Here is a 25,819-nt window from a genome sequence, read left to right as displayed (position 1 = left end):
TAATATTCTATTTTCAGTCATTATTAAATCATTAAATGTAATGTATCACTACCACAACGATTCATTTTTGTTTTCATTGTTTTAAGTGTGAGATAAAGAAAGTAAGTAAATATCGTAGAGACATAAGGATGAGAAAATAAAATTGCATTCACTAATAAATTTGTCATGTGTACTAAATGAAATTTTTAGTAAACAGTTATAAGTAATTACTATAGATATTTAATTATTTGCTTGCTGTAATGTCCTAATTAAATAGATAAAATCAATTTAAATAAAAGCCACATATATTAAATATTTAGAGAGTGCGGGAAGACGAAATATGACATACATAGTACTCCAACATATCCATAACAAAAGAAAGAGGCTCCACATGCCTAAACGAGATACAAAAACTCGCCAAGAGCGAGAGAAACTCCTACTACTACTAAACTCCAACGCTGAGGCCCCCATAATGAGCCTGATAGTCTCCCAAGGTATCATCAAACCGCAACATCTCTATTATTACCACTGCCAGAGGTTTTCACATCTGCTCACATCAACAAGGTTGATCATTGCAAAGGAAGAAACCACACACAATCATACAAACAAGCAAAGGGTAAGCTAGTGAAAAAGTTCTCATATCATACACTCAACATACAATTTCATATTCAGGCATAAATGGCAGACATCCATATATGAGGCACCAAAACCATATAAGACACCAAAACTTGACTATCCGGATACGCTTAATGAGGCACCACCACGAGACAGTGGAATTACGTCCTAGCAGTGAGGCGTCACCGTGAGGCCTTCGCGGAATTATACCCTTACAAGAGGCACCACCACGTGGCCTTCGTGGAATTACGTCCTAGCCTTGAGGCACCACCACGTTACCCTCGTGGAATTACGTCTTGGTCTCGAGGCACCATCGTGAACCCTCACCTCGAGGTTCATGGAATTAGGTCCTATTGTTGAGGCACCACCGGGGACTCCCCTTAGAAGGGTCCACTGAATTACGTCCATAAGATGAGGCACCATCACGAGCCCCGCTACAAGGGTCATGAAATTATGTCCTACATAAACCTTACTCATACATTATCAATCAGTCATGAAGTTCTTACGCATACCATTAACATGTCCTTTAGTATGGGTGATCAACCATCAAATATATCTCATGCCAAGCTCATTTCCAATTCATTTATTCTCCCCCATACATACATAGTACATGCATATCCAACCCCTTCATACATAATAAGTCAATGAACCAGCCAATCAAACAACCATCAACATTCATGAAACAAAAGCATAACAAAAACCCAAAAGAGGTCTCGCTCAAGCTAGAGTCCTCGCTCAGGAGAGAAGAGTGCTCTCGCTCAAGCAGCAGACTCTCGCTTAGGCGAGACTGCAATAGTGGCTCCTGGAGAATTTTGCGAGCTCTCGCTTAGGCGAGACTATCTCGCCTGAGCGAGACAGTTCGTCGCTCAAAACACAGCCCCTCGCCTGGGCGAGCGCTCGAGTAGAAAAAAACTGGGCGAGTTCCTGTTATTCTCACATGGGCGAGATGAGCTCGCCTGGGCGAGATGAGCTCGCCTGGGCGAGTATATCAGTACTCACCACTGAACCACGCAACCACGCGTATTCAATCAGGGACTCACTCACAACAACACCCAAAGCATTTTCGTACCATCAAAAACAACATATTATCACCAAAACACGAAATAGGACCAAAGCACACCAACAGTGAATCAAAAGCATGAAGTCTAGCTTCCCTTACCTTGAATGGGAGCACTGAAGTTCACTGAGAAGGGGAAGGTACGACGACCCAAACCAGCGCAGTAAAACTGGAAAATAGATGTATTACTAAGCCTACTGTTTTAGATTCAATCTAACAGAGACCAAGGCACATGAATGGAAAGAGAAGGGTAAAGTCTAAGTTCAACTTACCCGAATGAGACCTTAGAGTGAAACGACGGTTGCTTGGAGAATGCCCTAGCAGAGCTCTACGTTCAGCTGCAAGGGGGGTAGGGGAACAATCTTCTCTGAAAATTAGCAGAATGAGGTGTTAGGGTTAGGTTTAGGTGTTTTGGGCACTTCTTGGGCTGGCCTTAAGCCCAACAGATTGGGGCAGTCCCTTAGTTATTAGGACAGAGAAATAAATGGGCTTTACACTTGCTAATGGAATTGATATGTTTATATTTTTTATTTGAACATATAATTTTTTTAAATTAATATTTTGGTACAATTCATTTGAATTTGTTTTTAAAATAATTTGTTTAAAATTAAAATTAATATATATATATATATAATATTTGTGGGTATTTTTTTAATGAATACTCAATTAATAATTGTGAATTTTTTTAGAGAAGATAGATAATATTGGATAGATATTATGGCTATAACCAAATAATGTCAACTTTTTTTACATTAAATAGTGTTTTAGATAAACATTTGAATTGAAACATATCAAATAACATAGTCAACACGTCAAAAACATTTCACTCAATTGAGTTATAAAGACTATAAATATTTATTTATTTTTAAAGTTTAAGGATCAAATTATATCAAAGTTTGAGACAATAATGAAATTCAATTTTATGTCTAAGTTTAAAAATTAAAAATATATTTAAACCTTTATTAAATAATATTTTAGGAGATAGAGAGTAAAATGATTAAAAAAAATTGTTAATTTACATATTTTGACTTTTTTTTATTACTAAACAACAATATAAATATAACAAGACCTTGAGGGATAAAATTTGCAACAGAGAGAGTATGGTGGATATTTATTACTCATGGGGTACCAGGTATTTTAATGCTCATTTATAAATATTTGGGGTGTGTATTATGCTATCCATAACATCATATATCCATTTCTCGAAGAAAAATGAAAATAAAATTTAATTTATGTTTGATTAAGTTAAATTTAATTAAAATTAAAATTTAATTTAATTTATATTATATTATATATTTAATTAAAATTAAAATTAATATTTTATTTTATTTTATTTTATACTTTTTATAATTTTATTTAAATTTTATTTTAAAAATTTATAAAATATCTTTAATTAAATATATCAACGTATATCAACGGGTATTCATCCTTTTTTAAAAATCTATAAATATATTTTAAACAGATATCCAATAAATAATGAAACTGGTAACAGATGAATTTTTTATTCAGATCGAATTGCACATAAAAACTATCCAAACCCGTCCGACGTATTATCATTTTAGTAACCTAACTACCAATATTTTATGACAATTTTGAAGTACGTTAATTATAAACATCTCCGGTGAAAAAAAAATTACAGCTTTATGCTGTCTTCAAATGGTTAAAAAAATAGTTAAATGATGTAAAAGGAAAAAAAAGAAGAAGAAGAGAAAGTAATAATTAGGAATGATAAAAAATAGATTAAACGTGGGAAGTTGTGAATTATTGAGATGTTTTGTGAGGTAAATGTGAGTTAGATAAGTGATTGATGAGAGAATGAGAAATGGTGATGAAAAAGAAAGTGATGGTGATTGAAATATGAATGCATAGGTTGTTTTTGTTTTGTTTTGTTGAGTTCACGTAACATAACACAAGAAAGACAGAATCACAGAGATGAAATCAGCAGGTTGCGCCCACAATATTCAATATCCCTTTAAAACCGCCAACTTTTGTCCATTTCCTATTATTTTGGTCCCACACTCTTCTCCATTTTTATTATGCTTTAATAATTCTTTTTACATTTCATCATTTTTTTTTTATTTCTACTTACCGTATTACATGTCCATTTTTATTAATTTTTAAATATTTATTAACATAACATGAGATATTGTTATTAATATTTTTTGAACCAGATTATTATCTATATTAATCGATCATCTCTTGTTTGTTAATGATTAGTTTTAATAAACAAAATCCGAGTATTTATTAGAATGCAAGACTTTGTCTACCAAAATTCAATTCATTGGCTATGATATTATAATTTTAATACAAACTCACAATATATATTAACATGTAATGTTGATTTAATGTCATTTAGTTAACGAATGACACTTTTCTTTTAGTAAATATTCTTATATTGTAATTTTGTACCATCTTGTTTAGTAATATATATCGCTTACAACTTTTATCCTTTCACGTCTCTTTTAATTAATGTTATGAAGGTTCTCTTATGATATTATGATAGCCAATACGTTTTATAGTGTGTGTAAATAATATTCATCATTCGCATATTTTTTACATGATTTTACCTTATTGTCTCCTTTCTTGGATATCTAATCTACCATAAATTATTTTGGCAAACAAACTTATTATATATATATATATATATATATATATATATATATATATATATATATATATATATATATTATATTTAGGGTATTTTTTATTTAAGTTAGTTCTTATATTTATTTTTTCTCAATAGGAACTTTATTTATTTTCTAAAAGATTTAATATAGGATGTTTTGTGTTAATTTGATGTTAACATTGTTTAAGGATATCATATGTTAAAATCTATGTTTATCACGTGTTAAATTAGATCATCTTTTATTTTGAAATCCTTCTAATTTTAAGAAATGATATATTCAAAATAGAGCATGATTCAAATTTTTGATGCATGATATTTCTAAATGAAATTATCACTAATTTAAAAGAAATACCATATTAAAATTTTGTTACAAAAAATAATAATTTAATTAAATAAAAGAATATAAAAGTTAAAATTAGTTAAATCTATAAACATAAGAACCAAATTATTAATTAAACTAAATGAAATTATCACTAATTCAAAGATTGTTAATTTAATTTACAATTTAATTTTTTGTATTATGTCACGTCATTAATGATTTCTTTCTACAAAATTTTACTTTAATACAAGAGTCATATAATAATTTACTTTTACTAATATCTCGTTTAATTTTATTGAAAAATATATATATTTTTAAAATAAAAAATTATTTATTTATTTCTACAATCCTCAGAATATATTTTAAAAATAAAAAATCTTACAATGTTTACATTCTAACTTTATGATCCAATATATCTTCCACCCTAAAATTTCTGGGAAGTATGTAACATGTAAAAATTTAAATTTTCTATTCATTACTCTAAAAATTAACTACTACTGAACCATTGTTAAAAAAATCTATAAATAATATTAAATGCTCACATTTAAATTTTAATTACTATATAACTAATCATCAGAGTAAACCCATAAATAAAGTTTCAAAGGCCAATGGATCAGTCATTATTAGCGGGAATGGACCACTCACGGTGATTTTTTCATTATTTGGTTACTAAGTACTTTAAATTCTCTGTAACCATCTACATAAATAATACAGAACAACAAACTTATTAATATGCCATATTAAAAACCTACAAAAAGATACTTTACTACTTAAAAAGATACACAAGAAATACATTCCATGTTATATGTTCTTGGAATAATTTCTCCAATACGACTTTTGGGTATTGTTACAAAGAAGTTAGGGAGATAAAATGTATGTGTTACACTATTTGTAAAAAAGAAAAATCTTTTTATCATTTTTATTGACTGTTTTTAAATAAAAAAATTATAATCTTATTGTCATACAAATACATATATTTTTAATAGAAAAATAAATTTTATAACTTTTATTGACCATAATAAAATGTATTATGATTTTTTCAATTATATTTTATAATAAATATTTATTTTTAAACAAAAATAACTATTATGTGAAAGAAACAAACATAAATCACTAAGAGCAAAATATTATTTATTTTTGTAATTTCAGAACAAAACTCCTCCCATAACATTTTTTTTTAGAATTATAGAAATACACAAACAGAGTCTGTATGTATAAAATAAAATATTTCTGGTAAAGATATAAAGTTACTGAAAATAAATATGTTAAACTAAATATCAAATTTATTTAGAGAAAAACTAATTTTATGTCTATAAAATTATAAAAACGTGTTCAACAAATATATATAAAAAAAAAGTAATATAGGAAAATGATCAAACTTGTAAAAGAATGACATTTTAATAATAATATTAGGAGAACACATTTAATTAAAAAAAAAAAACACTACCTATTTAAGTAGTATAGAGGTGTCATCACATGATATTGCAATCATTATTTTGCCTTGTGAAAAAAGGTATCAGAACAATTTCACCAACAAAAGATGCCAAAAATATTCTAAGAAATATGAAAATTGAATACCAGTATTTTTTACGTAAGACTAATTTAAAAATCTTGAGTTAAATATATTTCTTTTCTAAACTATTATATAAAATATCTTATTTTATCTTTAAATTAAATTAAATTATATATTATATTATAATTTAGTTTAAAAATAATATATTATAATAATTTAAAAATAAAAAACGTATTGAACTATTTTGTTTTATTTTAATATATGATCATGTGATTTCTAAATTGATCTCATTCTTTTGAGATAAAATGTCTAACATAGGATTGCATTGCAGTGCATGATATGATATGACACAGAGAGAGGGTAGAGAAGATAGATAGCTGTTGCAGTGTTGCCTGCTGCTGATGGAAGCTCTGTTTTTAACGTCAGAATTCGTACTTTTCTTGTTGTATGTATGTATCTTACCATCTCTTTTATCATCTTTCACCACCACAAACACCACTGTTATCTATCCCCAAAAAAGTTCCATCAAAAGACGAGATTTTTAACTACCATTGCTGCAATTTCAATTTTTTTTTCTTTTTTCTTCACCAACAGTGTTTTGGCACAATGGTAAAGTTTCACTTTTATGTCACGAAAATTCAAATTCGGAAACACTTTCTTCCTATATGTAAAGTAACACACTTCATTTAAAAGTGAGCTTCTTTCACCAATCAGTTCGTCAAGGTTTTGTTTAATTTAGCATTCAGTTACGTTGGTGTCTGTATTTAATTTGTAGGATATGATGTTTCCTTGTGGCCTTTTTTCTGTATACTGAAAGTAGCTTTGGTGATGAAAGTATATTCCTTGACATGCAATATTGATTGGCATCCATGGAACATTTCTTAGGTAAAATTGCAGTAATCAAGACATGGAATGGGAAACAGAACAGTGGTTTATAGTACCTAATAACAATAACAAAAAAAATTGTAATCTGCAGAAGAAAAACATTTGGGGTCAATAATGGTTGTTGTATAGTCTATGTAATTGGATATACTAACAACAAACAGATAGGGACAAGTATATGTCTATTCAATTTTCCTTAGCAGAATTTGCGGAATGGACAAAGTTACGAGGTCTTGCCTGGTCGGTCTGCAGCTATAATGCATCAATATTGCATGTCGGTAAAGTAATCCTGCCTTCTGTCTTAAAATGTGCTATGCAATTTATACTTCTACACAAAATTAGGCTTCATTTTTTCAGTAACAAAATAATAAATGACAGAGAAATGTGTGATAAAATAATTAATGTGATGGAGACCTATTTAGAAATAATATTGCTAAAACTCCAACAGATTTATAATATTATGAGAACAGGTGTGTAATGGTTAGAGTCAAATTAATGATGCGGAATTTGAGTAATTTATGTAAATATTTAAACTCAAATCTTATTGTAGGTTAACATAAAACTGGTGTACTCTCTTCCATTTCAAGCAAATGATCTTCTAATGGTGTGACATACTAAATATTTAACTGACATAATATTAGATAAAATATCCTAACTTCTCAATTTTAAATTTGAACTCAGTGTCATAGAAAAGGTAATCATTCTACAACCTTCCTAATATATTTTTTTAATGCTATATTTTTTTTTTATCATGGTTGACCCATCCATATAAATTAAGAAATTGTCAATCAATATCAAATATAGTATATTTCAACTAAAATATTCTTATGTGCAGCCTTTCACAAACCCACATTTTACGATAGTTTAAGTTTTTTTTTAACTTTTAAATTAATTATTATTTATTTATTTCAATATAATAATTACAATTTCATTCTATTATTACCGCCAAATAAATAGTCATACTAATATAATTATTTTCATCGTTAGCAGCAAATATACTCTCTTGAGGAAGAAATTTTTTTTGCTTAATAATTATTTATATATTATAAACTTCAAACCAATTAAATGGAAGAATTTCATAGAACATGTTAGAAGTGTATATAATAAAACGAAATATATATTTAAATGCACTACAAGATTATGGAATAGGAAAAAGTCTAAAGAGAATTTAGAAATAAAAATTCAATTTGTAACGTCCCATTTAATTATTAGACGAAATTAAAGGAAACGTCACGCGATAAGAGTATGGTAGTGTAGTCTTTGGGTCCTTAACACAACCCCTACAAAAGTCGGGCACACCACGATGCCAAAGGAAAGCTGAATGCAATACTAACAAAGAGTGTAGAGTAGGAAAACATAAAACGATACAGGGGCCGTAGCCCTAGAGATAACATGAATAAAATAACTCTAGCCCAGATGGCTAAGCAGCGGAATCGTCATTCCCTTGTTGATCACGAGAACCTCGCCCATCTGTTCCCATCAACCAAGTTGACGATCATCGCAAGGAAGAACAACCACATACAACAAAACCATGCAACAAAACGAATAAGCTAGAGCCAACAACATATTCATCATACAGTCAAATATATTTTCATCATCTCATATCCATCTAACAACCAAACATGTTATGACTCCTCATTCAATACACTACGACTCGACTCATCCGGATACGTATAACTTGGTCGGATTCAGCAGATGCTTGCACTTGTGGTGGATATCTCTGCTCGACCCTGAGCTGCTCGATCCTGAGCTATGTGTTACAAGTGTTACGATGAATCAAATTTCCCTCACCACAAGGTTAGCCCTTAATGAATTTCAGGCCTCCTGCTACTCTCACCACAGGAGTCAGTCCGCTCTAAGTGAGACTAACTGGCCCCTTAGAGTGTCAGGATGCAGTCCTTACCTTGAATCCTTACCTAGTTATACAGATGGGGCACCACCATGGACACCCACTAACAGGGCCATGGAATTACGTCCCGACCACTGAAGCGTAGCCCCGGAGGTCTCACCTAGAGACCCCAAGAAATTACACGCTGACACGGACCAACATTCATAAAACAGCAGTAGGAGAACATCAAAATCATGTTTACAATTTCATACCCATCCATGAGATTTATTCCTCAGACGCATCACATTTTGAATCCATACATCTGATCATCACCATCCCATGAGTCTAGGGTCTCATCTCATGTCAATACCGTGTTCCTTTGGTCCCAAACCACTCATTCATTTCACATGCCAAGATCATACTCAACCCTTCATACGCAAATTCACAAATCATGCCAAGCATACATAACATCCCATTATATACATATTTCTCATTATCCCATTCATTTCCAAACCAATACTAACCATCCAGGAACAACCAAACATCCAAACAGCACATTGCCTCGCCCAGCCCCTCACTCAGGGCTGAAGGGTCTCGCTCAAGCGAGACGTGCTCGCTCAGGCGAGTCCCTCTTCGCCTAGGCGAGGGCTCAAAAAGGGGGCAGGAGCACGCACGGGATCTCGCTTAGGCGAGATCCCTCTCGCTTGGGCGAGTTGCCTGCTCGCTCAAAATAAAAAGCGGGTCGCCTGGGCGACCACTCGCGTAAGCTGGTCTAGGCGAGCCCCTGTTTGTCTCGCCTAGGCGAGACTGACTCGCTTGAGCGAGATTAACAGGTCTCGCCACTGTTTCACCTGCAGCAGCCATGTTCTTCACCCACACAATTCATGCAATATACTCTCACGCATCAAAATGAAATATCACACCATAAAATCAACACCCAACTCATACACGGTTCAGAAGAATGATTCGAAATTAAAAACCCTAACTCCCCGTACCTTGTTTAGTTACAGCTTTGACACTCGAACAGTGAAGATCGATAGCTCACGGGACAGTTTCGCGAGCTGAAATCTGTGGCAGGTTCCGAACACGAGTTCATTAGGGAACTCTAACTGAGAACATACGGGACACAAAAGAACATGGGGTCTGAGTTAGGAAGAACTTACGTGGAACGGAAGAACGAGGCTGAGCTTTCAAATGCTATGACGACTCCAAACCCTAGCAGAGCTCTCTCTCACGGAGTAGAAGGGTGACGGCTGATTTCTGAAAGAGTGAAAGTGAGTGTGGGATTAGGGCAACATGAAAGGCTTTTATCCTATGGGCCGACCTTTAGGTCCATTACTGTAGGGCAGCCCTTAAAAGGGGGCAGAAAAGAAAGGGGCCTTACATAATTCAATGGCTAGTATTTATTTCTAAAATAATAACAGTAGTAGTTTTTTCAGACACTTCTTTTTTCACCTCTCTTAAGTTCATATTTAATTGAAATACTACAAAAAAAATTTCATTTAAAAAAAATAGTTAGTTATTATTATTGGTTACTAAAATTATCTTATGAAAATTATTGATTACTAATTATTCGAATTACTATATACAACTAAATATAATGATTAATTTTAACGACTAAAAACATGTTGAAAGATAAATTTATTGATAATTTTTTTAATTAAAGACCAATTTCTTTGATAAGAAAAACCTTGTTGGCTACTAATAGTAATTAATTTAGATACCAATTCACAATAGAAATTATTTTTGTTACCAATACAGAGATCAATATAATTTTTTGAAACTATTTTTATTATTAATAATTTTTAATTTATAAATTGATATTTAAATTGATCAGAACTAGTTTGAGCTTAGAGTTGAATAATTAAATATTGAAATAATTTTACGCCTTTAGTGATAAACAATGATAATTTCGGAAATAGAATCTAAAAAGAACAATATTTTATAATAGCGTGAATAAATACTAATAAAATAATTTTGAACTTCATATGTAAAAGTGACATAAATGTTTGCCTTGAGATGTTTATTATTTGCTCCAGTTTACTGCATGATTCGCTTCAAAATTAATTTTGTGGAATTTTAATTTTAAACTTAGACCCGTCGTTAATTCTGAAACGAATTTGAGTTTTGATTTAAATAATTTCAGCTAATACTCATCATAGCCTTTAAAAATAAATATTTTAAACTATTTATGTATTAGAAAGATTAGAACTTTTTCACATAAAGAGAATAAATGTATAACATGGAATTATATTTATATTAAAATAATTTATTTTAGAATATACATTATAAAATATAATTTAGTTTATGGGTTTAATATTTATGTATCTTATACATTCAGAGTCATATACTTAAACTCTAAAACTTTCTATTCGTACTTAAATTTATAATATTCAACTTATAACCATCCAAATAGTGACTATAAGGAGGAAACAATCTAAAGCAATGCACACGTATATGCTATCATTCATGGAAGTGAGTTTGTTCGAATAAATGAGATTACTTCCAACTTTTAACGAAAACACACACAAGTGGCTGCAACTTACGACACTGAAATTCATGGCTACAACAATCATATATCCAAGTTAGATCCGAATAACCCAGAGGGCTTATTTCTCTTTTAAGAGTGCTTATAAGTAATTAACTGCAACTTGCAACTCTAGAATCCATGTCTAACAATGACATGAAAGAAAAATAAAAAGGTGAAAGAAAGTAGCAAACTAAAGTTAGCTGCATATAACCGAATGTCAAAGTGAAATATAGTATCAGAAATTAAACATCATACGAAAAGGCTATGGTGGTAGCTAATGATGACAGTAATATATATGATTAAAGTTGTAAGCATAACATCATCATATTGAGGTGACTGCTAAACATGTTAATATTTGTATATCAACTATTTCCTAAACTTTATACAAGTCCACGTTATTACCACTATTCTTTTCCACCAACCTAGTGTAATTCCTTTTTCTGTGAAAAATGAATTCAACCTTGTTGAAAATGCTCCTAAAACGTGGTAATCATCATTTCCATTTGCTTAATACCTCAAACTGAGATCTTGTATATAGTTATCATTTCCATTTGTTTTGTTTGCTACATCAAGATATCACTAATATCATTGCATGATAAGTCTCCGATCACTGTCAGCATCAAGTGATACTCATGGTTTGAAACTTTATAGCCTTCTAGCTACTAATGAAAAACATAGCTTCATGTGGATCCAACTATTCACATTCCTCGCTTTATATCACATCCAATTGAAACTTCTATCTCTCACCTTTTCTACTTGTCTGCTTTTACCTGTCACTAAATCACCATATCAAACCAAGATATCATTACTGTAACTTTTCTCAAAACTCACATGCTACATTATTTTCGACACAATGTGTGTAAAATGGAATGCTTCATTAACTAAATTCCAAAAATGAGATCGTGATCATTAGATCATTCATTCATGCAGCTTACTTGCATTTGCATCAACAAAACAAATCATATTTCTGCACTGTTATTTCTGTTTACAGCCACACGAGGTGGTGAAATTTAGCTACATTTTTTTTTCACAGGTTCAATTGATTGCAGACTTGCAGAATGTCAAATACTAGATAATACCCACAATAGATTTATGCTATGATCACCGATTAATACGACATGTTATAACACGACAAATAATGAAGACCGTGATCTACACTTTCTTGTCTTAGTTAATCCAATTTGTCTTGGACCCATTCTATTTTTTGTTATTTTGGTGTCTGGAAGAACCAGTTAACACACGCTAATCCATTGATTGGCACACACTTTGTTTCTTCTGACTATTGATGCATGAAACTATATAAACTATATGAAATTGAAAGATTCCAGGACAAACGCTAGAGAATCTTTGTATAATCATCCAAATGAGACAGGGGCCACCCAAATCAAACTTTATTCACAAATTTTTCTGACTGAATTGGGGTGCAGAAACTAGAATAATGGGGTTGTTTCCATTTATAGAGAGGCTTTGTTTTTCTTTTAATGTTGCATAATACATTCTAACTTCATCCTAATACCTTGTTCATATGTTCAACATGTTTATTAAGATTTGAGACAGACATAAAACATAGATTGAGACAAAGTGTACTTGTTTTTGTCGAAACAGATTTTCTATTGAGCTATATATGTTCACACCACTATCATGTACGGTGCATGTGGCTTGTCTGGGCCTACTACTCACTGTTTATTTGGGCCACTGAGTTAAGCTTAAGCCCAATTAGTTCATTAAGCCCAACAAAAGTAGAATTTTTCGGACCAATAAAGAAGAGTAAAGAATTTAACTGTGTCAGTCATTTTTCATGGATAGATTTTGTCGCGTCATTCTCAATGATGTGTTTGATTCCTTTTTGTTATAATTTATGATTTTTTTTGGTATCATGAAATAAAAACTTTATTCTTGTCTCGGTTCTTTTAGAATGAGAACGTCTCATCGTACCCAATGTAAATTCCTCAATAAGAATTGCTTGAAGTAACAGCATTTGTATATTATTGTTAAAACTTGTGATCTTTCATTATTTTAAGAAAAACGTGTCAACCCACCTTATCTTCTTAATCCAAGAGACAGCGAGTTTGATATTTTAAAACATATCGTCAGATTGAAGTATTATATATAAAAGAGTAGATGTGAAAAACTATACAATTTTTATGTTCATTGATAAGTGTTCCTAAAACTTTGAGCTCCAATTTTTTAATAGAACTTAATAGAGATGTGTTAGTTATGTAAAAAGAAAATTTACTTTGTTATTTAATAATCTATTTTGTCATATAAAAATATTAATTTTGTAATGATTATTTTAGAACTTTAATTGGAATACACCATCTTGTACATGATTGATTTTCATAATAACTACTATTTCAACACGTGTATATGATAAATGTTTATTTTCTGTGGCTAAAATTTATAATAACCAAATTTTTTAACATATAAAATACATTTTAATTTGTGCTTAACAATTTTTATTATAATACAATATTATTCTTAATATTAAAAGACTCTTTGTTTAAAGGATAAAAATATTTTTTAAGTTTTTAATTTGATAACTTAAAACAATTCCTTTATATTAAAAAATTATTATGTATGATATGATGGTAATCTTTTAAGATAATGATATTTGATTCATTTCTTGATTTCTTTGTCTATTTATTTTCTTTTTTGTCAGTGACAGACCTACTTGTATATGAGTGTCTGAAAGTACACACTTATAATCTGGTTTTCTTAAAATTATTATCAAATATATAAAAAAAAAAAGTTTATTTTGCTCCCCTAATTTTATACATTTGTTCCCTTGTCTTCTTGTATTATTTTGATACTTGTTATTAAATTACATGATGATGATCATTATTAATTTATATTATTTTAAAAATAAATTACTTAGGATCTTATATCCATATCACAATGTTTCTAATGTAAATTTAAGTTAGTTGATACTTTGTTTCTTTTTTAAAAAAGGAAAGGAGTAGCCTTTATGTTTTGAGAAGCGGAAAATATGAGTTACGGCCCAAATAAAGAGAGAAAGAGCATAAGATAATATTATGGACATTGCTTTCTGCACTTCATGTATTCTTCTGGCACCCTCATAATATTTAAAATACATATTATACCCCTAATGAAATAAATAGCATATGTTTTTTTTTTTAATTTAAGTTTTAGATTTGTAATACGTAAATATTACGAATTAAACAACCTGAAACAACAGTATTATAATTTTTTTTATTTCAAATTATATAATTCAAAATATAAAATTAGTATTTTAGATTACGTAATTTAATAAAATATTATATTTCAAATAATTCAAAATACTAATTTTATTATATATTTTAGATTTTATAATGTCAAATATTAAATTTTATAATATATTTTAAATTATGTAATTTATAATTATATCATTCAGGAATGATTGACTTCAACATAATAATAATTTTGATTTTGATTTAATAAAAACTTGTTATAAAACGAGTTTTAATAAAAAATTATCATATATTAAGGTAATTTTTTAGAATTTAGACCAAGGTAGGTAAAAGATCAACTCTAAATATAAGACTGACCTTATATATGTAATAAGCAACATATTTTCAAGTGTTACCAATAAGATTATGGATAACCCCAAAGTGGGTAAAAGGTTAATCTTGGGGAAGGTTATAGGCCCAAACCTGAAGAATCTCTGACAAAACCAGAGTCTAAACAAGGAAAGGGTGTTTGTTTGACCTCGATGAAGGTTATGGACCGATTCCAACAAATAAAAAATTGAATAAGAAAATGATATTAGATCGACCTTGAGAAATGATATGGATCGACCTTAAGAAAGGATATGAGTCGACCTCAAGCTTAATCATAAACTTTATAGTCCCAAGAAAATTATGTAAATTGCTTCCTTGTAAAGTTAACTTTATGTACAATAACCACTTTTTTAGTTGTAACAAGAATTTATCCACTCCCAAAATTCAATGAGAGGTGGGAACATGTAAGCTTTCTTTTTATTTACTTACAAATACAAAAGTTCATCTTAAAAAAGAGATAATGTTCGATTTGGCTTTAGTGCTCTCAATTTTACCTAAGTTAACAAATCTCTTCTAACTTTTTGTGGGAACACAAACTTTTTTGTCGAAAAATATAAAACTTAGATCACAGGTTACACTAAGAATCGTATATTTTAGAAGGGAGCTTCTTCCTACACCTCCAAAGAATTCTATTGCACCTCCAAAAGAATTTAAATTTCCTATAATACCCCTCCGAACCTTTTGACTTTTAAACGGTAAAATTCTCTCATATTTTGAAATTCGGTAAATTTCTTAACCGGCTTTCGAAATCCGGTAAAATCCTTAACCGACTTTCGAAATCCGGTGAATAGTGTCAAAAAAATTTGAATTTGTGAACCGGCATTTGAAGTCCGGTTAAGTGATTTAACATAATTCAAATTCCATTTTCATTGTATACCGGCATTCAAAGCCCGGTTATTGAATTGTCTACCGGCATTCGAAGTCCGGTTGAACCTTTAACGAAATTCTAAATCAATTTTTTTTAAAACAACATTCGTAGTACAGTTGGTGATTTTAATTTTCTTATTTTCTTATTTGATTTTTTATAAGATTTAACTTCAATTGTTTTATAATTTATGTATTAATTATTTAATTTTAGATTATTTATATTTTATATAAGTACATTAAATAAATTTTTATTAATTTAATGTTTGTAGTTATTTTTACTTTATTAATTTTTAATTAATAGTGATAAATTTTTATTTAAAATATTTGCCGTTATAATATCTAGATTAATTTTATTTAATTATTTTCAAATTATTTTTATTTATTTATTATTTGTTAGCTTTTAATGTTTTTATTTATTTATTTTATTTATTTATAAGATTTAATTTTAATTTGTTTATATTTATATATTAATTATTTAATTTTAGATTGTTTACATTATATATAATTACATTAAATAAAATTATATACCGGTAATGGAAGTACTGTTCAGTAAATTATTTTTTTATTTAAAGTTTATATTTATATAGCATTCGAATTTCGTTAGTTTAACTTTTTTTAATTTATTTTACATATAAAATTAAAAAAAATGAATACAAAAAATTGTAGAAAACAAATAAGATTAAAAGTTTATTTTTTAATTTATTAAACAAATAAAAAACTCATTCATCAAATAAATAAAACTTTAAAAAAGTGTAGAAAATAATTAATACAAAATATCACAAATAACACAAATTATAAAACAATAAAACAATAAAATGAATAAAAAAAGTAACAAATTAAAACAAAAATAATAAAGATAAATAAATAAAAACTCAAGTTCAGAACTAAAAAAATAATAAATATTAATAAAATATATTATAATAAAACAACAACTTAATAATATTAATGTAATTGAAAATAAATCTTATATGCAAAATAAATTAAAAAAAATAAATGGACTTAACCGGATTTCGAATGTCGGTATACAAAGAAAATGGATTTCGAATTCCGTTAAATCACTTAACCGGACTTCAAATGCCGGTTGACATTATTCACCAGATTTCGAAAGCTGGTTAAGGATTTTACCGGATTTCGAAAGTCGGTTAAGGATTTTACCGAATTTCAAAATATGAGAGAATTTTACCGCTTAAAAATCAAAAGACTCAGAGGGGTACTATAGAAAATTTAAATTTGTTTGGAGGTGCAGTAGAACTCTTTGGAGGTGTAAGAAGAAACCCCATTTTAGAATCTAAAATTTGATCCATTTGGCTTTGTGGACTCTGAATGCTTCACTTTTTCCTCTCTTAATATCTATTTTGAATCCTATCCTTTGAACACAAATTCCATTTCGGGCATTGCTACCGCTCTTGGAGGCAACAACGGTGTTTACTTTGGATAGCTCATAGTGATGGAGGACAATGTCGTTCTAACAGTAGTTTTGGCGGTGGTTGACGGTGGCTCTCAATGGAAGTGAAGGGGTGCCGCTGGTATAGGGAGTATGAAGGATACAAATGTCGTTTCCTCAAGCATGCTGGGGTGCAAGAAGAAGAAAACACGAGGGTGCACGAAACAAAAGCCTGCTATTTGAAAATCATGTCAAAAATGTTTTCAAATTGATTAATGTAAAATGAGAATGCAAAAACTTTTAAATGTAATTTAAAAAGTTTAAACGCTAACCGTTTACATTTTTCAACAAATTGTCATATACAATTCCCATTTAAGAAAAAAACAGAAGTTAAAAAGAAAACACGCAAAGTCTACTTTTAGGAATATAAGACACGTAAACAGCTAAATAACTTGGTGCATAAATGGATAAAAGCCTCTCTGACACAAGTTTGCAACTCTATATTAGTAAGTGATGTTTAACTAAATCCAACTTCAATTTTAGTAAATCTATACTTGCTTTTTTCCATACATACTCTTAATGGGGCATTTTTCTTCTTTCTTGTATATTTTTTCTTTTACTTAAAAAAGTTCTTTATGCAATAATCTCTATATTTTAGATGAAGTTGTTGGAAGTGTTAGTTGAAGAGGAAGAACATAAAGAGTTACATGTCACAAAAACTTTTCAACACTTGATTGCATTTACGAAAATAGTAAATGAACATTACCAAATATAATCAAAACCGTGAAAAGATTTATTGCTTAATTTAATACTCGTCAACGCAAATAGAAAACTGTTTTGACAGTATCTGGTATATTAACTAAGAAAACATAACAGAGTGAGTGAGTGTTTCGAAGAAAGAAAGAGTGAGATGAGGAAGCAATGGGCATGGAGTTCCACGGTGATGTTGCTTCTGATGTTGTTCCTTGTCTCTGAAATAGCCACCGTAAGAAGCACCGACTACGCTTGCAAATTCCCCCACCACTCTTACCCTTTCTGCGACGCTTCCCTTCCCACTCTCGCTCGAGCGCGATCCATCGTTTCTCTCCTCACTCTCCCGGAGAAGATCCTCCTTCTCTCCAACAACGCCTCTTCCATTCCCCGCCTCGGCATCCCCGCCTACCAGTGGTGGTCCGAGTCTCTCCACGGCCTTGCGATCAATGGCCCCGGAGTCTCCTTCAACGGCACCATCCCCTCCGCCACCAACTTCCCCCAAGTCATCCTCTCAGCCGCCTCCTTCAACCGCTCCCTCTGGTTCCGCACCGCCGCCGCCATCGCCCGCGAGGCCCGCGCCATGTTCAATGTGGGCCAGGCCGGTCTCACCTTCTGGGCCCCCAACATCAACATCTTCAGAGACCCCAGGTGGGGCCGCGGCCAGGAGACTCCCGGGGAAGATCCCATGCTCGCTTCTGCCTATGCTGTTGAGTATGTCCGAGGCCTTCAGGGGATTCGCGGAATCCAAGATGCTGTTGGCGATGATGATGATGATAAACTTATGGTGTCTGCGTGTTGCAAACATTTCACTGCTTATGATTTGGACATGTGGAAGCAGTTCTCGAGGTATAACTTCAATGCTGTGGTGAGTTCTCTTAGTGATCATATTTTCTGATGATTGATTTCTTCTTTATACGCAGAAATGAATAGTAGTCCTAAACAAATAAACAAGTAAATGGATATGTACTTAATATCTTCAGAATCAGTAGTATACGCTCAGGACTCTCTTCAACTCAGTCATTGCATGATGTCTTAGATGAACTAATCGGACTTCACTCGAATGTGGTAGTTGGCCATCTCAACTTTCCTAGAAAACACATCAACCTTTGTGAAACTATCTTCACAAAGGTTGTTATCTTAAGACTCAGGGCCCGATTCTCTTAAAAGGACTGAATATTAATTGTTTTGGGTCTATAAATAGACCTTTACACCATGACCGTGAAGGACACACGTTATATGCTTCTAGCTTAAAATCTCTGAATATCTTTGGCTAGAACGAGTAGGAAGGTAGTGTATGAGAGCTTAGAATTGGAATTTGAATACAATGCACTTAGTCATACAATCACAAATGGCCATTGATAATAATGTACCTCCCGAGCTACTAGCCTATCTAGAGCTCAGACACACCTTAGCATCATTATCCTCTACTGGTCAAGACTTAAAGATTATTGTTACGTCCAAGATTTGTGCTAGCCTTTTGTGACGAAATGATTCTTGTACTGTCTAGTTCTTAGGCAACCAGGTTAAATATCGTTAAGCGGATAGCACAAGCATACTGGCGTACTGTCACGATGGAGTAACAGTCCATGGAGTTACGGTACTGGCCCTCAGTCATGCTAGGAAACCAGAGAATACCCACTTGAATGGACCAGACATGGTAGAATTTTAGACCATCATCTAAGGGTTTTCTAAACTGACCATGTAAATTCATTGATTTTTATAATATTTGATTATAAGTTAGAATTATATGTGGTTGGTTGATAATGTAAAAATATTTACATTAACAATTCATAGAATTGTGTTTTTTGCAAGGCTTTTGTTGTTAGTATTGTTTGGATTTGTAATGTGTTGGTTAGCCTTCATCAATTAGTTTTGTGATTGTAGGTATCAGAACAGGATTTGGAAGATACATATCAGCCACCGTTTCGTGGTTGTATCCAGCAAGGTAAAGCTAGCTGCTTGATGTGTTCCTACAATGAGGTGAACGGTGTTCCTGCTTGTGCAAGTGAGGAACTCTTGGGACTGGCTAGAGACAAGTGGGGGTTCAAAGGGTATGGATATTGGGTCTATGAATTTGTATCATTGTGAAAAATTATGATGAAAAACAAAAAGATACGAATCTTTTGTTGATTATCAGGATTGGTGGTTTTGACTTTTGTTTATAGGTACATCACCTCAGACTGTGATGCTGTGGCCACGGTTTATGAGTATCAGAAATACGCTAATTCCAGTGAGGATGCTGTCGCTGATGTTCTCAAAGCAGGTGCTTTCGTTTATCTGTTTAAATGCATCTTTCATTGAATTTGTTGCAGCAACATTGTTCGAACTCAACAGTTTCTGATCCTTTCTCAATTCATCAGGTTTGGATATTGATTGTGGAACGTTTATGCTTAGAAATACAGAATATGCTATTGAACAAGGTAAAATTAAAGAGGAAGATATAGATAGAGCTCTTCTTAACCTTTTTTCTGTTCAACTGCGCCTTGGACTGTTTGATGGAGACCCTCTAAAAGGCCAATTTGGAAAATTGGGATCAAAGGATGTTTGTAACCCAGAACACAAAACACTGGCGCTTGAAGCTGCAAGGCAGGGAATTGTACTGCTGAAGAATGACAAGAAGTTTCTTCCCTTGAATAGGGATATTGGTGCCTCCTTGGCTGTCATTGGTCCATTGGCAACTACAACCAAACTAGGTGGTGGCTACTCAGGTATTATTTTCATATTGGAATGTAGTAATTTTCCCATATTCTGAAATAATTGTCGTTTTAGCAATTTACTACTTGTGTGTTTTATAATTTTTAGTCCATCATTACTCTAAATGTTTCTTTATCTTATAAGACCCGTCAAATCCCTGATACTGAACTGCATGATTTTGCACCTAACAATGTAGGAATTCCTTGCTCCTTAACAAGCTTATACGGAGGACTTGAAGAGTTTGCAGAGAGGATATCATTTTCTTTTGGTTGCCATGATGTATCGTGCGAGTCTGATGATGGTTTCGGTGAGGCTCTTGACACTGCAAAACAAGCTGATTTTGTTGTTATAGTTGTCGGACTTGATGCAACGCAAGAGACAGAGGATCATGATCGAGTTAGTCTTCTCTTGCCTGGTAAACAGATGGACCTTGTATCCTCTGTAGCTGATGCCAGTAAAAATCCAGCCATTCTAGTTCTTATTGGTGGAGGACCTCTTGATGTCTCTTTTGCTGAAAAAAATGAAAAAATTGGAAGTATTCTTTGGGTTGGGTACCCTGGTGAAGCTGGCGGAAAAGCCCTAGCTGAAATAATCTTTGGAGAGTTTAATCCAGGTATGTATACTTGTAAGTTATAAATGAATATGCTGTTAGACAAGGGTGTTTTCATGTTTTCATCCATTTTGAACATTTGAAATTAGATAAAGCTCTTTGCACTCCAATAGTCACAGTTACTATTTTAAGCTAACTGCTGTTAAATGATTTTTCTTCTCACCAGAAGAGTTTTAAATATCCAAGTCCTTTTTGTAATGCAGTGGGAAGACTACCATTGACTTGGTACCCTGAGGCATTTACTAATGTTCCCATGAATGACATGAACATGCGAGCTGATCCTTCACGTGGTTACCCAGGAAGAACCTACCGGTTTTATACTGGAAGTAGAGTATACGGATTTGGCCATGGTTTAAGCTACAGTCATTTTTCTTACAATTTCTTATCAGCCCCAAGTAAAATTAGTCTGTCAAGAATAATCAAAGATGGTTCTAGAAAAAGATTATATCAGGCAGGGAAAGAAGTTTATGGAGCTGATTATGTTCCAATTAATAAGTTGCAAAATTGCAATTCATTGAGTTTCTCAGTGCATATTTCTGTGACCAACCTTGGTGATTTGGATGGAAGTCATGTTGTGATGTTGTTCTCTAAAGGGCCGAGAGTTGTAGATGGTTCTCCAGAAACCCAGTTGGTTGGGTTCAGCAGTCTGCATACTGTTGCTAACAAATCTGCTGACACAAGCATTTTGGTGCATCCTTGTGAGCACTTGAGCTTTGCAGATGAGCAAGGAAGAAGGATTTTGCCAATGGGCTCCCACACTTTGAGTGTAGGCGATGTGGAGCACATTGTTTCAATTCAAATTTATTGATTGCTTGTAAAATGCTAAATGTGTAACTTACTGAATAAGCCGATATGATAAAATTCAAATGATGTTCGTCGAGAATGATAAAATTCAAATGATGTTCGTCGAGAATCCAAGCCTTTTGCTCATGAATTTGTTTAGGTAAAAATGGGAACAGAGAAAATTATGTTCATTGGTCATGATCGTTGTTCGCTGGTTCCAGTTATAAAGGAGTTTATAGATTAGTTTTTGTTTTCCTGCAGGACGTGTTTAACATAAAGGGAAAATGACCAATGAATATGTTAAAACCCTTCGTGTGTAGCAGTTGAATAACTATTAGTGGCGTGAAGAATGGTAGAATGTGAAAGGACGTAACAAGGTTCAGAGTATGTATGGGCAGTTACTTCCTCACCCCTTTATTTTTCTTCCCGCACCCCATCAATTCCGGAATTTATTCTTGTAAACACAGTCTCAACTATGCTTTTTAAATCATGATTCTAATACTATCTTAAGATATAAATTTTGTTATAATAGACTTTAAATAATGACTCTTGTATTATATTAAAAAATAAATTTTAAATTTAATTTAATTTTATAAAATTAACTTATAAAGTAAGATAAAGTAAGATATGCACTACTTATATATTTGAAATTATCTCGTTGATATGAGACTCAACAATTGTGATGGGAGAAGAGATTGATGAGGTGCAGGAAATAATTAACGTATGTGGTGGAAGAATATTTCTCGTTCATTTGGGCCTATATTCAAAGAAAAACCAATAAAGGTGCAAATCATCTTTGACATAACAAAATTTCAAAAATTAACAATTGAATTTAGATAACAAATGGCAATTGAATTTTGATAACAAATGGTAATAATTATTTTTGGTTTAATAACATAAACAAATTTTCTGCAACACTTCCTATCTAAATTACGATAGTTTCTCATTTGCATGCCAAAACTTTTAGGGTATTATCACGTTTTTAGTTAACAATATTCAATTATGATTCAACTAGAATTTTTTTTTCTGGAATAATTGAATGATTTCAATCCGTCATATTTAAATCCAATTATATAATAAAAGCAACTTGGTGGAGAATTTCTTCGCATTTATTTATTATTGTGGAATTTAGCAGATATTATATTATCAACCATGAATACGATTCCAAACCCAATCATATTTTCATGCTTCCGATAATCCTTTCAGAGCTCCTTAGAGAAACACTTGTTGAATTTTAAAATACATATTTAAAAGCTATACAAAAATTCCGATCATTTAATAATTTAAGATTAACACATAAATTTTTTATATGATCATGTTATTTATAATAAAACTTTAATTTGAATTATGACTTGAATATGTTTTTACTCTCTATACAATAAGTAATTTTTTATTAATTTTAGTTTCCGTATTCTTTATTCTTCATCCTTGAAAATTGATATTTTTATTTTATTTTTATCTAGTTTAGATGATTTATTAACTCATTATTCCAATTGAGACAAATTAAAATTGTGAGATAATATCAGTTTGTGATATATTCAATTTCTAAGATTAGTAAGATAGATGATATTTACTCATCATGAAGTTAATATTATAAACTAAAAGTAGTGATTTGGAATTTTTGAGATATATTTTATAGAAATTATTATTAAAAAAATTCACAAATTTTATAAAAACTAAAAATAGTAATTTTAAATTTTATAGAGGAAAAAAATGAATAATTTTTTTACATGGTTCTTAATAAAGTTTGTTGATCTTAAAATTAATAAAAAGATAATTAATCCTTTCTCATTGTACAGATACAACCTTGAGAAGAAGTGATTGGACCTTTGCTTAGCATCATATTTAATTAAATACACGAACCCTCATCTCATGCTTATTTATTTGTCAACCTAATAAATAATTGTGGCTGGTAATTACTTGTTAACAAAGTAATCAATTCGGAAAGCCTAAAAGGAATTATAAATACGCAATTTGATTTTGAGGAGTTGGTCACTCCAACACTATGAATATCTAAAGGGTTTATTATTAGTATAAGTTTTAAGGTTTTAATTAACTTTTTTTTACACTGTTAATCTAACTTAAAAAACAATTTAAAGATAACTAAATAATTACCAACTACTCCAATAGGTCAATACCTATCTCATCGTCATATGTTATTTGGAAGTTTCCAAAGCTGTCACTCATCATCAAACTTCTTCAAAAACACCATTTCATGATCTCACCAATTGAAAATTCAACTCTCCTTTTCACTTGCCTTAATGAATTTTTCTCACATATTCTTTCCAACCACCAAAATTTACACAGCAAAAACGTGACCAGTCATTTTTGTTTCCGGGAAAACTTAATATATATTTACCAAAACCGGTGACGGAAAAAAATAATAATAAATGAGAAAATTAACATGTATATTTTAAATTACATAATATGTACTCCTATGTTTTAGTTTAGAATTTTTTGTGTTAATAATACGTGAGTCTAAGTAAAGATAAAAGTTGGACATTATATAAAAATAATAAATATCTATAAATTTATTATTTCAATATTTTAGATTAAGTACCGTTAACATATATATAAGTTGTACTAAGGTAATACGATTTTATTCTCAAAAATTTGTAAAAATGTGACATAATTTTATTAAAAATATTTAATATGATAGTATTTTAATTTAGTATATATTAAATTGAAATCTTGTTATTTTAACATAACTTTTACTAAAATTGAATTAAAATCGTGTTATCTTAACACAAACACAATTTTAGTTTAAAATGCACAAACATAAATTATGCCATTTTAATTAACTTCTTCACAATAAAATTAATAAAATCATTCATTCTAACATAATTTTTTCAGAATAAATTTTTTAGAGTTTAGGATTTAAAATTTAAAACTAATTATTCAAAAGTCAATAAATTAGACTCCATAATAAAGTCAGACAAAACATATATCCTCTTAATGTGCTTTAAATATTTGTTTGCAGAGCATTTGCATCTACCTCCAATCTCTCTTTCTACTCAAACACCTCTCTTCTAACCACTACTTATCTCTTCGAAGATTTCAGATAAAGAAAATTTGAACTAAATGATACAACACTTTTTTTTTTTTTTAAGATTTTCTATATTTGTGTACTTTAGAAAGGAATAATGAGAATGTATATGCATCCCCACTTTGAAAGGAATTTGAAATTTGCAATGTGGCCGAAAGTAAAACACATGAACAGATAAGACTATTCTTTCTTTTGACAAAATGCATTCGCACAATAACACCTAAACAACTACTACCAACGTCTGCAGAATTAGGTTCTTTCTGGGGAGTAAACAAACAACACCCTCCTATTATTAAACAACTAAAATTAAAGAATATAATCAATATCTTCATTATATTATTTCTTTTCAGCTTTCCAACAAAATAAAATAATATTACCCCCACCATTTCTTTTATGTGTTATTTTCTTAACTGTAGAAATAGGAGTATACGGTATAAGTAAGAAATAATGTCATATTCATTTTACGGATAATCTCTGGTTTAAAATAACAAGTATTGTGTTTCAAAATAAAAATAAATGTTAGTTGTTCCAGCATAAAGGGCGAAGATAAGCATGAACATTGATCAACGAAATCTTCAATCTTCTAGAAGCAACGGGAAACACCTCTCAACCCTATCAATACCTGATCCTCATCAAATGAACCAGATAAGGAATAAGGATAATATATACTTACTGACATACAAAATTTGCATTTAGAAGAGAATTGATAAAAAATTGATTTTTATTAACAACTTAATAATGCTAATTCTTAATATAACTCCAAATAAAATATTCAA

The 25,819-nt window shown here is 30.9% G+C and overlaps 1 protein-coding gene and 2 long non-coding RNA genes across 3 annotated transcripts; 1 reads left to right on the top strand and 2 right to left on the bottom strand.

The window, feature by feature from the left end:
- Positions 1-309: 309 nt before the first annotated feature.
- On the bottom strand, positions 310-2,035 carry LOC114167050. Its single transcript, XR_003600094.1, has 3 exons — positions 1,924-2,035; positions 1,754-1,820; positions 310-526 (listed from the first exon to the last, which is right to left on the bottom strand). It is a non-coding gene; the product is annotated as an uncharacterized LOC114167050 (long non-coding RNA).
- Positions 2,036-8,158: 6,123 nt separating this feature from the next.
- LOC114167500 lies at positions 8,159-10,175 on the bottom strand. Its single transcript, XR_003600246.1, has 3 exons — positions 9,983-10,175; positions 9,815-9,887; positions 8,159-8,461 (listed from the first exon to the last, which is right to left on the bottom strand). It is a non-coding gene; the product is annotated as an uncharacterized LOC114167500 (long non-coding RNA).
- A 7,843-nt stretch (positions 10,176-18,018) lies between these two features.
- Positions 18,019-22,127, top strand: LOC114174162 (probable beta-D-xylosidase 6). The gene is made up of 6 exons (XM_028058937.1): positions 18,019-18,775; positions 19,795-19,961; positions 20,076-20,173; positions 20,271-20,618; positions 20,801-21,217; positions 21,418-22,127. Exons 1-6 carry the CDS (start codon positions 18,068-18,070, stop codon positions 22,020-22,022), a joined length of 2,343 nt encoding a protein of 780 aa, XP_027914738.1. The 5' UTR covers positions 18,019-18,067; the 3' UTR covers positions 22,023-22,127.
- The last annotated feature ends 3,692 nt before the right edge of the window (positions 22,128-25,819 follow it).

The sequence above is a fragment of the Vigna unguiculata genome, chromosome 2 (genome assembly GCF_004118075.2).
Source record: "Vigna unguiculata cultivar IT97K-499-35 chromosome 2, ASM411807v1, whole genome shotgun sequence".
Lineage (NCBI taxonomy): Eukaryota > Viridiplantae > Streptophyta > Magnoliopsida > Fabales > Fabaceae > Vigna > Vigna unguiculata.
Note: the sequence above shows the minus strand (reverse complement) of the source record. Positions and strands in the feature narration are given on the sequence as shown.